This window comes from Panonychus citri, unplaced genomic scaffold (genome assembly GCF_014898815.1).
Source record: "Panonychus citri isolate SS breed McGregor unplaced genomic scaffold, ASM1489881v1 Contig00028, whole genome shotgun sequence".
In the NCBI taxonomy this organism is placed as follows: Eukaryota; Metazoa; Arthropoda; class Arachnida; order Trombidiformes; family Tetranychidae; genus Panonychus; species Panonychus citri.
The window spans coordinates 1240950-1258121 of record NW_026515433.1 but is presented as its reverse complement, the minus strand read 5'-3'; the positions used below and the strand labels follow the sequence as shown (position 1 = coordinate 1258121).

Sequence of the window (17172 nt, the reverse complement as noted above, 5' to 3'; positions counted from 1 at the left end):
TTAGTTTCTGTTTACTGCGCAGGGAAAAAACTTTCCACGATTAACGTTACGCCCTGTAAACCATGTTAAGAATCAACAATTGAGTCTTGACTGGTAAGAGAGTAATAACAAGAGAGCGGATTTGGATGTTCAAAGAGTAGAGTGAAAGAGAGAGCGGATTGAAGGGCAAATGTGTGTTGAATACAAGTTTTTACCCGGTGCTTTAGATTGCCAACCAGACGTTAGTGGTTAGGGAAATTGTTAGGGAATTAGCTAGTACGCTAATTTTTTTCATGCCCAAACCTCCGTAAAAATTATCATTATTTTTTTATGCGATGTAAACAGAGGAAAAAAGGTCTACAGTTTTCTTTTCCATTTATTGTGCGCATGTGAAATAATCAATTTTTAAATTTTACCTTCTTTTAAGTTCAAAGACTGTAAAACGCTTTTTTGGTTTCGAATTTAAATATGTTGTTGGCATGTGTTTTTTAAATAATTGCATCATTCTTTTCAAGCGCAATCCTGTGAAAGAGTGAGCCAACAAGTTAACAACGCACGCTTTGCAAGCACCTTGCCTTAGAATTAAATTTGTGAATGCATGGGCATGGAGATAGCTTTTCTTACGGTGAATTTCGGTGGTGATCTTGCACTTGGAAATCTTTCTTGTTATCTTTCTCATCGGCCTCGAAACCTGACAATTCTCGAGCCAAACTTTATATACGATACGGGAACACCAATAAAGTTTGGTACTGTACCTATAAACCTAAGAGTGAGTGACTAAATTTAAGCTATGGGATTTTCAATAAAACTAAAGTTCTCATATTTGGTGAGCATCGTTGACTAATTGCTGGCTGGTCATCTATTTCAAAGCATCCATAGTGCAAGTTGTTGTTTTTATCAACTTTTGACTTTTCTATGGACTATTTTATTCAGTATTAGTCTAGTGACTTTTCTTTTTTGACACTGATTTATTACATTTTTAAAATATGAAGAAATTGTTGCAAACAGTGGGTCATCGGCTAAGGATTCCGCCTATCTTTGCTTATAAACTTTTAGCTATTGAAGGAATCGTTTTTCGCTTTTAACCTTCACATGCGCTGCTCTGAGCTTGTTGAAAAAGAGAAACTTATTATAGATACTAAATGTAATTTTCAATAGACTTACAAATGCAGATTATGCAGCCGCGGACATTAAATTTCGTACACTTTCAATTAAGTTGCAAATAGAGTTGCTTTTCTAAAGTAAATTGATTGAAGAATCAACTCTATGCAACAGTTATTGAAAGTGTACGAAACTTAGTGTCCATAGCTGTATAACGCCATCACTAAATATCATTTTGAACGATCACGCGATCATCAACACTGACATTTACAGATGATGGAATTAGCCTCTCATTATAAATGTACAAAAGGTGTATTTCCGGTCGAATATTGTTAAGTACAAGTTTAGTACTAACGAGTAAAAATAAAGGTTGAAGGGTAAACTGACCCAACGAGAACTCAATGGGGTTGTAAATGTGAAAATTGGTTTATTGTTAAGGGTACAATCTATGACCTAAGGGTAAAGTATCACTCAAGAGTCTTAAGAGAAGTGACCCAACTTTACACTTAGTTCAGGTTTATAAAGAAATGGTCAGTGGGCGTGGAACGCCTGTGATTGGCTTAACATTTTCCGGGTCTCTGGGTTAAAATGCTCCTGCATTTTATTGTAAGGTCAATTTGAGTTCGAAATTTTTCATTAATTTTGTTTCTCTTCCTATTTTATATTGTCTTAAGTTCTTCCTTTTTTGTGTTGACGGTAATTCATTCATTAAGAGTAATTTTGGCGTCAATCATACATGACGATTTGTTGAGGGCGATTTACTGTTAATATTAAAGGTGATTTTGTTTCTGGTTCAGGGTAATTCACGTTATCATTAGGGGAGATTTCTGCTGTTTATATTGGAGCGATTTTTCTCTGTACATTGAGGTTGATTTTCGGATCTGCTCATTGAGGGCAATTTATGTATTTTGAGAGTGATTCTTGATCTGTTAATTGAGGATGATTTTGTTTCAGATTCAGGGTACTTCATGTTGCCATTTAGGGTGATTCTGGATTTTTTCATTTAAGGGTGATTTTTTTGTTCGGGTTACTTATATGATGACATTCAGGGTGATTTATGCTGTTTACATTGAGGGTGATTTTTCTGGGTACAATTGGTTTAACATTGGTTGATTGGTTTAACATTTTCCGGGTCTCTGGGTTTAAAATGCACCTGCATTTTATCATTAAGGTAATTTTGAGTTCGACACTTTGTCATTTTTGTTATTTTTTGTGTGTTGAGGGTAATTCGTTCATTAAGAGTAATTTTAACGTCGATCATTCAGGGAAATTTGTTATGTCTGATGTCCTGTTTACATTGCGAGTGATTTTTTTGTACATTGGGAGTCATTTTTGATCTGCTTATTGAGGGTGTTTTTTTATCTTTGCATTAAGGGCGATTTCTCCTTCCCATTGAGAGCGATTTTTCTCCGTCCATTGCGGGTGATTTTTCATCTGCTCATTGATGTTGATTGTTGATTTTACATTGAGGGCAATTTTTGATTTGCTCATTGAGGGCAATTTTTTTTTTGATTGTCTTATTGAGGGTGATTTGTCTCCGTCCATTGAGGGTAATTTTTTTGATCTACTCATTGAGGGCGATTTTCTTTTTTTTTGATCTGCTCAGTGAGGGTCATTGTTGATTTCACATTGCGGGTGCTTTTTTGATTTTACATTGAGGGTGATTTTTCTGATCTGCTTATTGAGGGTGATTTTTTTTGTTCGGAGGGCAATTCAAGTGTAGTTTTTTTTGTGTAAAGGGCATATTGATAGGTTTCATTCAGGGGTTTTTTGTAGATAAAAGGATAATTCTTTTGTGTTGATCTTCAACTTTTAACCTTCTAATTTTTGTCTTTTTTATTCTAACATTGTTATCTATCAGCTTTTAATATCAATTTTTAATCAATGTCTGTAATCAATTCTTCACTTCAAGTAGATTTCGACTTTTTTTTGTCCATACAGATATTGGAAGGTTTTGTTCAATGATAACATTAATCTGGTTGATATTGGCAATGAATTTGTGCGATTAAAAGATTTGTTTTCTCGAGCTGATCTTATCAAGATGTATCCAGACGATTCATTTGGTGTAAATTTGTATTCTTCTAATGCTGTTACTTTGGTCAATTTATTAAAAGAAGAGCCAGCTATCTTAACTGTTGATGAGATACCATATAGACGACACGAAGTCTGTTTTTTCCAACCAAGTGATTCGACTTTCTCTAATTCCTTCTTATCTCATCTTTGTGCTTCTATTGGTCTTCGTTCTAATAGTCTTTGTTACGAAGGCTCAAGGATTTATTCTATCGGTGAACTTATAATAGTTAGTTGCAATGTTCAGACTTACCGATTTCTTCATCAATCAAAAATGGTAACTACTTATCAAGGAAAGTTCATCTATTTTTGATAACACTGGTTTAATTCAATGTCAATATTGTCGTAAGCGTTACACTGGTTTGGATCATTTTTGTTCTCGCGCTTATATCTGCAACAATTGTGCTCAACCTTTTCATACTCTCAATTGCTCACGTAAAAGAAAATGCACTCAGTGCGGTGGAAATCATGGTAATGAGAGCCGTAAATGTTCTGATTTATTGAATATGGTCCGTGAAGGTTTATCCCCTTACAGTGTTGATCTAAAGGATGTCTATCTTCATCATATTACCTCTTAAATCCATGTTTCGTGTATCAATCAAATGTAAGCAATATTTTCTTTTATAAAAAGGAAATGATTCAATTAAATGTCCGTTTCTCTCTCTCTTTCTCTTTCTCTCTCTCCTCCTTCTCTCTCTCAACACGCTACCAATGTTGTTATCCTAACAACAGAATAAAAACTGCACATCATTACAAAAAAAAGATAATTATATTTACGATGGGCGATAAGAGACACCAAACGCAAATTGTAAGTAGAAAAGAAAGTGCTAATCGTGTTTATAATAGAGTTGTTTAGACGATTTTTTTTTATTTGTCTCTTTTTTTTCTGAATTAAATTTTTTGTCTTCTTAATAAAGGTCGTCTAACCTTTTTTTCAGTAGAATTTTCTACCTGTGGTTCAGCTACATTTGTTTTCTTCTTTTTATTCTTCATCACCAAATAAACGATGGTGAACGTTAAATTCAGAATTAATATTCCAAAAATGATAGTTAATATTATAAAAACATAGGTGGTAGTACCTGTTCTTATCTTGTTGAATAATGGAGTATCTATTTGATCAATTAGTTGATCGGTTTTGTTTAGATTAATTATTAGAGGGTCTAAAGAATGAGGGTTAAAATGCATGTTGATTCTAAAATTCCAATCTTCGATAAACTTGAGATTGTTCGTAATCTTCATGGCGGTTGGATGGTACAAAATATTATTAATTTTAAAAGTTATATTAGCGGGAACATCAAAAACAAAGTTCGGGCAAGCATGTGTTTTATTAAAAAGTTCAATTTCTTTTGAAGGGCAATAAATGAAGTTATTATTTTTAGTGAATTTAATCTGAACTATCTCTGCTTCTTGTGATGTTGGTTTATGATGACAATTTTCGGGTGACCATAAATTGTCCATTGAGAGGTTAAAACTATTGAATATACAAATTTGTCGGTTATATTGTATATGAATTTGATTAATGTTTGTTTCTACCATATTTCTAATTTGGGTAATGCAATCTTTATCAGTATTATACAATACTTCTTGTGGGCCCTGATAAGTAACTTGACAGAAATGAGAATTATTATTAACTGTTATCAATTGAAATGGATCAGCCACTAAGAGGTGGCTGCTAGGGGAGATAATTTTTGCATCGAAATTAAAGTGAATTTCTTGATTATCTTGATCTAAATAACACTCATTAGGTTCAATGAGTTCAACGGGGCAATTATTTTTACATGGTAATGTTATATTTAGAATTTCCATGAGTCTTGGTTCAAACTCATCATTCTTCATTTTTCTTTCGGTATTTAATAAGATGTTTTTCGTTTGCATGAATTTTGACGTTAAATGAGAAACAACATAAAGTGTTTGAGGAAAAGCTGCTTCAAATTGGTTAATTCTATTATGAAAATCTGAAATCTGTTTGGTTACATTTTTAATGCTAATTTGCATCGCTTGTAAAGCCTTTTTAGTGGTTATCTGATTTTGGGCTATTTTCTCTGTTTCTTTAAGCAGTTGATCTTGAACTAAATGTAATTCATCAAATTTTGTTTCAAGTTTCATTTCTTTCGTCATAGTGATGGCACCTATTCCTACACTTAGAAATGAACTGATTACAATAGTTCCCAGTGTTAACAATCCTGATATGATCGCTCTTTTCGATCTCTCTTTGATTTCTCTTTTATTAACTTTAGGTTCTTGGCATAGACTTTTCACTGGTTCTATAAAATCATTCTCAAAACTTTGTTTACACCATTTCATGATGGGTTTAAGATAGCTAATTGATTGGAGTTCTTTATCGTCTAACAAATGACAAGGTGATTCATATTTTACCTTGACAATCACGGGTTGAATACCTTTAACGATAAAAACTTTTCTTTCTTTCCAGATTATTGGGTTATTTTTAATGAAACTTTCATGAGAGAATCCGCTAAAACAAAATAAAAATAATCCGAAAAGAAAATAATTTGCTAATTTAGCTGGTGGTCGTCTAGCCCTTTGATATCTTTCTAAAGGTTGATTATTATTTAACATTTCATCTTCCTCTTCATTATCATGCTGACTCACTTCAGTATCTACTTCATAATCAGGATTGTAAACAATTGTTTCATCATCAGATTTATTTACTACTAATGAATTGTTATCATTATCATCAATCTCTTGGTCGAGATTGGAATTAGATTTTGATTTAGAATTTGACACAGTCTCTCCTGTTGTCGGGTTGATTATTTGAGTGGGTAAATCCAGATTGTATCTTTCGTTATTATCTAAAATTTCAGTTTCTTCATCATCGGTGGTTTCATCATCCGATACTTTTCTTTCGTGATATATTTTTAACCTTGAAATATTTACAATTTCTATTTTATTTTCCTTTAGTGTATGTTCCACTTTGTAAACAAGAGGGGACATTACTTCAATTATTTTATATGGGCCCAGCCAATTGTGCATCAGTTTATCTGATTTTCCTACTTTTCGCTGTGGGGTAAATACTAAAACTTTGGTTCCCACTGTTAATCTTTTGTCTAATCTATTTTGGTCATAAAATACTTTACCTCGATATTGGCTATTTTTCAAATTATCTTGGGCAATTTTTCTTATGTTGTGCAGGTGTTCAGTTAATGACTCAGCATAACTATGATGATTATGACCTGATAATCCTTGAGTTGAGGATTGAATAAATCTTTCAAGCGGAAAGACAGGGTCTCGTCCATACATAAGATAAAATGGAGAGAAGCCTGTTGATGAGTTTATTGCTGAGTTATAAGCGAAAGCAACAAAGTGAAGAGCTCTGTCCCAAGTTTTATGGGCGTTGTCAACGTACATACTCATCATATTTGCTAAAGTAGCGTTGAATCGTTCTGTTAGACCATTACATTGAGGGTGATAAGCCGTCGTGAACTTATGTTTGGTTTGCATTAGGCCTGTTAATTCAGCCATTAATTTTGATCTAAATTGCGATCCTCTGTCTGAGAGAATCTCTTTTGGGCTTCCAAATTGGCAAACTATATTTTCGACAATAAAAATGGCAATTTGAGCTGTTGTTGCTTCAGGCAAAGCTTTAACGATGGCGAATCTAGTGAAATATTCAGTCGAAACTACAATGTATTTATTTTCTTTAAATGATTTTGGGAACGGCCCTAAAATATCGATGCCAAACCTTTCAGCTACTCCACCAACAGTAATGGGTTGTAAAAGTCCCGCTGGTGTAAGATAAGATCTTTTCCTCGTTTGACATTCATCACAAGTCTTAACGTAATTGTTTACATACTTTCTCATCTGAGGGAAATAAAACCTAGATCTCACTCTTTCAAGAGTCTTTTGTTGACCCAGGTGTCCCGATAAAGGATCATCGTGCATTGAGTACATTATTTCTCGTCTTAACGAGGATGGGATGACTGGAACTAATTTAGGTCCGGTTCTAGTGAATACACATCTATTCAAAATGTTGTTTACCATCGTAAACTTTCCAACTTTTCTTCTTTCTTTTTGTGTGATAATTATCTTGCCTTCGAGCATTTCGATAATTTGGTTTAGCCTTTTATTCCTTCTTTGCTCTGATTCTAAATCGTTGATTCTTTCAGTGATGGCTAATAAATTTAAATCTCTTTCTATTCTTGGTTCGTTTGGCTCGTCAACTGGGTTTCTAGATAAACAATCAGTATCTTTATGATGTTTACCACTTTTGTAAACAACTTCAAAGTCGAATTCTTGAAGAGAAAGAGCCCAGCGGGTGAGTCTTGGTGTTAATTTTCTTTTAGAAAACATCCAACAGAGGCTACAGTGGTCAGTAACAACCTTGAACTTGATGCCAATTAAATAGGATCTAAACTTTTCCAAAGCATAAACGATAGCTAATGCTTCAAGTTCACTAATGGCATAGTTTTTCTCAGGCTTTGAGGTCATTCGAGACGCGTAAGCAACAACTTTATCACCATCGGGGTGTAATTGAATCAAAATGGCTCCAAGTCCAATTGATGACCCATCACATCTAACTTCCACGGGTAATTTGATGTCAAAATGAGCTAGTATTGGATGAGAGATTAGTGCTTGTTTTAAGTCATCAAATGCTTTTTGTTGTTCCTCTTTCCATTCATAGGGAGTGTCTTTCTTTGTTAATGATGATAATGGCTTAGCAATTATTGAAAAATCTTTGATAAATCTTCGATGATAGGACGCTAAACCTAAAAACTGTCTTAGTTTATCTACATTAGACGGTCTTTCGACTTCTAAGACTGCTTTGATTTTATCTTGTTGCGGCGAAATTCCTTCGGCTGTTAGTGTATGGCCCAAATAATTTATTGCATTTACTGCGAAAGCTACTTTTGGCGGTTGAATAAGTAAATTGGCCAGTCTTAATCTGTCCATTACTTTATCAATATGAGAAAGATGCTCTTTAAAAGTTTTCGAGAAAATAAGAATATCATCCAGATAAGGGATGCAAATTATCCATTTTAGATCGGCCAAAACAGAATCCATTAGTCGCTGGAAAGTGGCAGGGGCATTTCGGAGGCCAAATGGCATGACAATAAACTCAAACAATCCATCTCTTGTTATTATCGCTGTCTTTTCTCTATCTCTGGGGTCAATTTCTATCTGCCAATAACCAGACTTTAGATCAATTAACGAGAAATATTTACAACCACTGACACAATCAAGAGCATCTTGAACACTCGGTAGGGGATAAACATCTGGAACTGTGTCCTTGTTTAGTCGTCGAAAATCTCCACAGATTCTTACTCCACCATCTTTTTTGCCCACTATTATCACTGGTGATGAATAAGGGGAAGTTGACTCAACAATTACCCCAAGGCTTTTCATTCTATTTATTTCAGTTTTTATCGCCAATCTCTCAGATAATGAGCAACCATAAGGCGCCAAAGAAAAGGGTCGATTTTTGCCGGTGTCTATCTGATGTTGACAACAGCTTGTCTTTCCAAGTTGATTTTGAGCAAATGCGAACCGATCAATATACTTTTCTAAAGTCTCAGCTAATTGATTTCTACGATCGTGATTTAATGAGGCACCGATGGAAACTGTACCTTTGCTCAAACAAAGATTTTGTAATTCAGTTTTAACAGCGTCATTGATTTCGTTTTGTTCCACCTCATTTTCCATCTCATCTTGAGCTGCATTTATTTCATCTAGCTCATGGTTGCTTTCTAGAGCAGTAAAAACTGATTCTCGGGATTTACAAATTTTCTTGATTTGGCCGATTGTCTCATTTGATTTAATGTAAAAACTGAAATCCTCTGTATTACAAATTGTAGCTTCGCTCAAACCTTTCTTGAATTCAATTTCATTTAGGCTAAACTTTAACCTGGCGCTATTATTAAATTTAGGGGCCGGGGTTATAATTACTTTTTCGTTAAAGTTTTTCATTGGTTGAGCTTGCACTTTGATTATAACTGAACTTTTAGGAGGAACAATTATTCCAGTTTGATTCACTATGAATCCATTTGCGTTATTTGTTTCATGCTTTTCAATTTCATTTATTGGCATTACTGTTTGTTTTTCTTTTTCTATTTCTTCTCTGAAGAATATTTTGTTTTCAACGGGGTCAATTAAAGCCTTTGCTTCTTTCATCGTTGACATCCCAATAATAATATCATAAGGCAGGTATTCCAATACCCGAGCCTCAAAATTAACTTTAGTTTTTCGTTCATCTTGTTTCATAATCGCAGGAACTTTTACCTCACCAATTGGTATTTTTAATGAACCATTTATTCCTTTAATACTTCCACCTGTCCAAGGTTTTAGTTCACAGTTTAATGCTGAGTAACAATTAGTTGTGATAAATGAGTTCTCAGCACCGGTATCGATTATAGCATCAAATTTCTTATTATGGATCTCCAACGAGACAATTATTCTATTTTCTTCTTTGATGAAGCTCACGGGTTGATTACTAGTATTCATCTGTTGATTCTGGTTTTGATTATTCTGAGGGATGAAAGGGATTCGTCTATCTACCTGATTATTATTGCCCTCTCTATTGTATCTTCGATTCTGGTAATTATTATTATAATTACCGGAATTATGATGATTTCTGGGCAAATGAGTTTGACCATTAAGGGGGCAAAATCTAGTAACATGCCCTTTTCTTCCACAAGTGTAACACATTACTTCACCATCATGATTTCTTGGGAATCGTGGTCGATTTCCATAATTTCGATTACCTTGATAATTGTTGTTTTGACCATAACCTTGTGGTCTTCGTGGGTAATTTGTCGAGGATAATTTCAAATTATTAACCTCCATCATTAATTGTTCAAGCATTTTCATCGTAGGATTCTCAGAAACCTTTTTCTCTTCTACTTTCTCCTCTTCTTGAGTATAAACGGGAACATTTTCCAATCGCTTCCCAATGTTTATTAATTCATAATAATCTTTTGGCCCAGCAATACAAATAGCATTTCTCAATTTCACTGGCATTCCTTCATAAATATAATTCAAAATTTCATCCTCTGTCATGTTCTTATTGACTTCTTTGCAAAGTCCAACTTTATCATAAACGTATGATTGTATCTTCTCAAATTTATTCAATTTTCTTCTTTTCATTTTTTCCAACTGATCTTCGCCAGTAAAATCACCAATAAATCGTTCTTTTATAGAACTAAACTCAGTTATCTCTGCTTGTTCAACTCGCAAATAATACCAATTAGCGGCAGGCCCAGCTAAATGGCTCTTGAACCTCAATCTTTTTTGATCATCAGACCATTCAAAGTGTTCAGAGATAGTCTCAAACTTTTTCATCCATGCTTTAGCATTGGAATTATCATCACCACGAAAGGTGGGGACCGTATATAAGCTTGAGCTCATCAAGTTGCTTGAAATATCCATACTCAAACGATTGAGCTGGTGCTCGTCTAAAATTTCTTCGTTATCGCTCATCTTAAGTTTTAAATCAAAATTCAAATGTAAATTAATCAAGGAACAATCTTACTTTAATTCGGGGTTCTTGGTTGGTCTCTCCTTTGGTTATACAATGGGTCTGATTAGCTCAACGTATTTTTCTTCTTTCTGGTTTGGTAAATTGAAACAATGTCTTCAAGATTGTTCAATTCTAGTGTCTTTTCACAGTTTAATTAGGGATAGTTCAGTGTTGAAGTTTCTTGACTCTCTCTCTCTCTCAAATGAGTAACTTGGCAAGATCACTTGAAGTACACAGTCACGAAATAAATCGGTTTCACAGAATTAACACGATAAACTTACTCGATTTTTAGCACAATGTTATAATAGAAAGTAAATTGATTGAAGAATCAACTCTATGCAACAGTTATTGAAAGTGTACGAAACTTAGTGTCCATAGCTGTATAACGCCATCACTAAATATCATTTTGAACGATCACGCGATCATCAACACTGACATTTACAGATGATGGAATTAGCCTCTCATTATAAATGTACAAAAGGTGTATTTCCGGTCGAATATTGTTAAGTACAAGTTTAGTACTAACGAGTAAAAATAAAGGTTGAAGGGTAAACTGACCCAACGAGAACTCAATGGGGTTGTAAATGTGAAAATTGGTTTATTGTTAAGGGTACAATCTATGACCTAAGGGTAAAGTATCACTCAAGAGTCTTAAGAGAAGTGACCCAACTTTACACTTAGTTCAGGTTTATAAAGAAATGGTCAGTGCGCGTGGAACGCCTGTGATTGGCTTAACAATATTCTATATCAGCACCTGGATATGCTGAATGTCGAAAAGATAATAAATGAAAACAACCATCAACTTCTCTTTGAGCTGAAAGAGCAAAAAGGTAAATAAGATGAATCGATTGGTAGTGTTATTCGATACTATCTAAGTTTGTTTGTAATATTTTAATCACAATATTGGTCAAGTTATATTCTGTTTCTAGATCCTGCAAGTTAAATTGACCTTTGTTAGTATCTTGATCATTCAAGTTTTTTATGAAGTTTTTTTTGAATAGTTGAATAAATAATAAATTAGAAAATAGATTCGTGCGTGTGGTCGACATCATCAATAACAATAAAAATCCTATTTATAAATCAAGCTTGTGGATGTCGGCTTATCTCAAGTTTTTGTAAAATCTCTTCCCCAAAAAAATTGCAGGATGAAGTCGTTCAATTAGATCGACAATTTCAACTTTGCAAAATTCACACTCTACATGAAGTTCTGAATGATTCTTTAGCCACCGAACATCTAAAAGAAAACAAACTCAATTTTCATGGCTGTATAATATACATGTATTGATATAATTGTGTTTTGTTTTAGTTTTAGTTTGAGAGTGGCCAAAATACTTGATCGTGTTTATTATCGCAAAAGATTATAAAATGACTTGAAAAGATAGGAAGGATGACCAAAAAAGTTTGATACTGGTGCTGTACAGCCTTAAGTTAATAGGTTTCCCAACGGGAATAGTAGGAAAGTAATTTAATATTTCTCGAGACTGGTTTATTTACAAACTTGGCCCAGCTTATTATGATTAGCTCAAATATACAAGTTCATGACACCAAGGTCCGAAATGAACTTCTTCTGCAGTAGTTGCAGCAGTAAGTCGGTTTGCAAAACTCGCAAGCGCAATGCACTTTCCTACTATACATGTTGAGTCACCTAGTAGAAATTACAGCTGATTTAAATCTTTTGAAAGCTGGTAACAAATCTTTGAATTATCTAAAAAATCAACACAATGCACATATTTCGAGGGCGGAACTCGTTTAAACTGCATTAGTTCAGCTAAAGCGTAAAATCAAAATAAATTCGGTGCGCAAACGATTTAAAATTTATAAAATTCTAGTCAGAGTAAGTACAGGGTGGTAAGAAAGTTCGTGTGAGGGGAAATGGGGGTTAGAGATGCGCAGAGAAACATTTACATTTCTAAATTCGGTTCGACCCCCATCCTCTTTCACACGAATTTTCTTACCACAGTGTACTAATGTTACAAACTGGAAAAGATGAAATGAAAATGAAGATATAGATATATACATGTATATAGATGTGCTTTTTAGTTTAACTTGATAACAAGCCTTAACAGCAAAGGTTTTAGACTATTATACAGTAAACTCTCGGTTAATGCATAACTCAACAAACATATAAAATTGTGGTTCCCACTAGGTGGCATGAGAATAGAAACTAAAATCCAAAGACAAAGGCCGTAAAAAGCTGACGCAGTCTAGCGTAAATTAACTGCAATTTAACCCACAATTTTATGCATTGACCAAGAGTTTACTGTATATAGATTATAGAATAATATGGTAGCCAATGGGCAATTACGGGTGGTCTGGTACATATAGACTATTCAGGTCAGTGTCATGAAAATTCAAGGTAAATTACAGATATCAATATGGTTATTGTTGTTTTTGTTGTTCTCAGCTTCCTTTGGTTCGTATGCATGTAGATATTTATGATTAAGATTACTTTTGTATGTGAATCGTTTTAGACACAGATTACATTGGAATGAATTCTCAACGATATGAACGAGCTGATGTTTTTACTAATGAGCTAATTAGATAAACGATTTCTGACCAATTCTACAAACAAATGGTCGTTCACCAGTATATGTACGAACGTGACACTTAAGATTTGACATCTGACCAAATACCTTGGAACAAAATTTACATTTATAAATCTTTTTCTCGAATGAAAATAAACAATGATGAAGGTCGAGGGGAAGATGGTGAAGACAAAAATACTAGGGAAGATAATGATTCAGAGCTTCAGAAAATGTTAATAGTGCTGCAAGTTAATTAGTCTCACAGAAAGATGATTTCTCACAAGATAAACTCTCAAATTATGGCAAAAATCAAACGTTGAATCAAGTTAAATAATTTTTTCTCTTGATTAATTTTCAAATTTACAATTTACCAACTCAAACATTCAACCAATTTATTAACATTTTTAGTTTTAGTTTGAGAGTGACCAAAATACTTGAACGTGTTTATGATCGAAGAAAAAGGTTATAAAAGCACTTGATACGATGGGAAGGATGACCAAAAAAGTTTGATACTGGAACTGAGCAGCTTTGTGTTATTAGGTTGTCTTACTGTAATAGTAGTAAAGTAAATTAATATTTTTCGAAAATTGTGTGCTTATTCCAAAGAGAATTTTCGAACTTTGATCCACCAAATGAGAAGGTGTTTGGCTAGGTTAGGTTATTGGACTGATGGAATCAATGAATCAATTGGAAATGAAATGGTTAACATGGGTTAATTAATATCATTAATCGATTTATCTTTTACAATAATTTACTAAATAACTAAAATCACCATCTTTTCATTGACAATCAATTCGCTTCACCTACAAACAAGCCGTTTTAGAAAATGCTAATTATCCTGGATTAAAACTTTATTTCAAATCACAAATCAAAGAAGACAGTTATATAAAATACTATATATATAATAGAAAATTCAATTAAACAAATTAGATGACAGTTGATAACAGTTTAACTGAATTATACAATTTGTAATATTTCCTCTTTTCCTATATTTATGTAAGTATGTTGCTTAAATCGAAACTAAAAGTTTATTATGAAGAGGTTTGCAGAGGATTCAAAGGACAAACTCGATGATCCTTGATCAACTTGATGACAAAATCTAAAGGTTTGAGTCAATTGTCTCACCATTATTAGTGTTGGCTTACAAGGAAAATCTTCCGACTAAATCCAAAAAAGAACGCTCTAGCAAACGCATATGCTGCTGGTCTCATCCATTTTATTAATTAAAAACTTCGATCTAACTAAGATCTGCGTCTACGAAAAGAACGCAGTGAAATTTACTCCAATATTTAAAGATAAAAATTGAATCTTACGAATAAACCACAACAAAAAATAAGCTGTACTTACAAAATCAATTCCATTTTCTCGTATTCACATTTGAATGATTTCTCACCATTATATTAATAAAAGAGTTCATGTTTCTGTAAATGAGATAATTGGTTAAATGATTTCTGCAAAATTCTATGTTTCTATCATAAAAGTTTTCGCTATCTTGCTGTTCGAAAAATAAAAACAATCATACATCTTGAGAAAAAATACATACACATTTGTATATTGACCGATCACAGGTACCATCCCGCATTCCAAACAGCACAAGCAAACTTTCTATCAACTAAGGTAAACTCTCGAATGATGTTAATGCTATTTTCAATTTGAATCGTTTTGAACATAGATCACATTAGAATGGCTTCACGTCAGTATGAATGAGTTTATTTTTTGTAAATGAATTTTTGTGTTTATCTTTCTGTTCTTTTTTCTTTTTCAATCTCTTTCTCAGTCTTTTTCTCTCAATCGCTTTTCAGTCTCTTTTTGCAACATACACTTACTCAGACGTTTGTGCTGCTTGCATTATGGCTAAAGAGCTATTTTTACTGAGGTTTTTTTGTGGATTGCTCAGCAACTATGAGTCAGATAGACTCAAAACGAGTGCTATGAGTTAGAGCGATACTCAATTGTTATATTAAAAGATCAAGGTCATGCAGGCCATTGATGAAAGAAAGCGTTGCAAGGTCATCTGAAGGTAATTTCATGAAAGATTCAACATCTGACCAAATACCTCGGAACAAAATTAAGTTTGAGTTTAAATCATAGATCAAAGGATAAAATAATAATAAGTTTTCAGAATATCAAGTTCAAATTAGATGACAGTTGTCAATAGTTTAGTTGAACTGACCAATTAATATTTGTAATGCGATTTTTTCAGTATTTTGCTCAAATCGAAACACACAGTTTATTAAGAAGGAGAGGATTGAAAGTAGAAACTTTGAACAATTAGGATTTAACTTATGAACAATCAACAGAAATCTTCATAACAAGTATAGAATTTCTATAATTCTAAATACAAGATCTTGCAACGAAGTTAATCACAATTGTTTGATAAGAAGATGAACTGACCATAAAACCAGGATTCTGTTGTGAAAGTAAATTAAATTAGTAAATTAGAAAGGAAATCGATCTACGTAAACTATGAGGTTATTTTTAATTTCTAATGTTGATTTAGTTAATCAATTTACCAATCAATCGGAATGGATTGATAGTAAAAACTTAAACAATTAAAATTTACTTAATAACGAGCAACAACGATCATGCTTGCGAATGTAGAATTACTTAAAATTTTGGAGTGTAGGTGTACATACAACCGTGAAAATTGTGTTAGTGCTTTTTTTGAATCATTTGCGCATCTTTGGCAAAGATTAACTTAATCAAAATGATTGATTAGATAAATTTAAAATTACCAAATCTACATTTTTATCTATTAATTTGCTTTTATCAACCAAGATGCTCAAACGAATAAAATAAAAAGCACCAACTGTATAATGCCTACATCCTCCGAAGTCATCAATGTAACATCATTCAAGTGTTTCGGTTTGCAGTTCAAGAGACAATTTAACAACTCTGGGTCGATTTCACTAATATGTCCAACACACGAATTTTTATTTTTTATTGATCTTTCACCCATCAGTTTTCAGGAAGAGTGTAGACGGTAAAGACAAAGATGATTCAGAAGCTTCATAAAGTGCTAATAGTGCTTCAAGTTAATTAGTCCCACAGAAAGACGATTCCTCACAAGATGAACTCTCAAATGAGGGTAAACACGGAGAAGGGAATAGCGGCCTCTGTGTATTGAGAAATATATTCATTTTAAGTTGATGTTATAAATTAACCTCATCTTTTGATTCACGCAATTCATCAGCGAGTCACAATAATCCACCAAATGACATTTTAGTTTTAGTTTTAGTTTTAGTTTTAGTTTTAATTCGAGATTGGCCAAAATACTTGATCGTGTTTAAGATCGAAAAAAAGATTTTATAAGAACCCGATAGGATGGGAAGGAGAGCTAAAACGTTTGACACTGGACCTGAACAGCTTTTAGTTAGAAATCACAGATCAGAGGATATAATTTAACAGTTTTTAGAATATTCAGTTGAACGAATTATTAATATTGCAATTAATAGATGACAGTTGACAACAGTTTAATTGAATTGAACGATGAATATTTGTCATGAGATTTTCTCAGTATTTTGCTCAAATCGAAACCCACAGATTATCAGATTTAAAAATCTTTCTCATTGGCCTCGAAATCGGACAATTCTTGAGCCAAACTTTTACAATACGGGGAGATCATTTTCTTGGATAAAATAACCGGAATCTGAGAAAATGCGTAAACCATGACAATCGAGGATCTAATCATTTATGAAATTACCTCTGAGTCGAAGTTTTCATGGCACTTTACATGTTGAGCGAGTATTAATTGATCGTCAAATTTAGTACCACAATTGAGGCAATTGTAACTTTCTTTCGGCAGAATGTGATCTGTACCAAGGTGCTCCTTCAATTGACATTTACGAACGAAAGATACATCCCTCGATTTTGCAGTGGAATTTATGAGCCTTAATGTGATCTTTAAGGTTACATTTTTTGACGAAAATTTTATCACAGATATGACATTTGTTGACGGTTAGGTTAGGTTAGGTGTAGAAATTTACTTACAAATTCTTTCAAACAATCAACACCTAACCTAACACA

General features: G+C 33.3%; 1 protein-coding gene across 1 annotated transcript; it reads right to left on the bottom strand.

Moving 5' to 3' along the window:
* Positions 1-4035: 4035 nt before the first annotated feature.
* Positions 4036-10807, bottom strand: LOC128397176 (uncharacterized). The gene has a single exon (XM_053357861.1). The coding sequence runs from the start codon at positions 10579-10581 to the stop codon at positions 4042-4044; it is 6540 nt and encodes a 2179-aa protein (XP_053213836.1). The 5' UTR covers positions 10582-10807; the 3' UTR covers positions 4036-4041.
* Positions 10808-17172: the final 6365 nt, after the last annotated feature.

Excerpts from the sequence above, each read along its gene's own strand:
- LOC128397176 (XM_053357861.1), bottom strand. The coding sequence starts at position 10,581 with ATGAGCGATAACGAAGAAATTTTAGACGAGCACCAGCTCAATCGTTTG.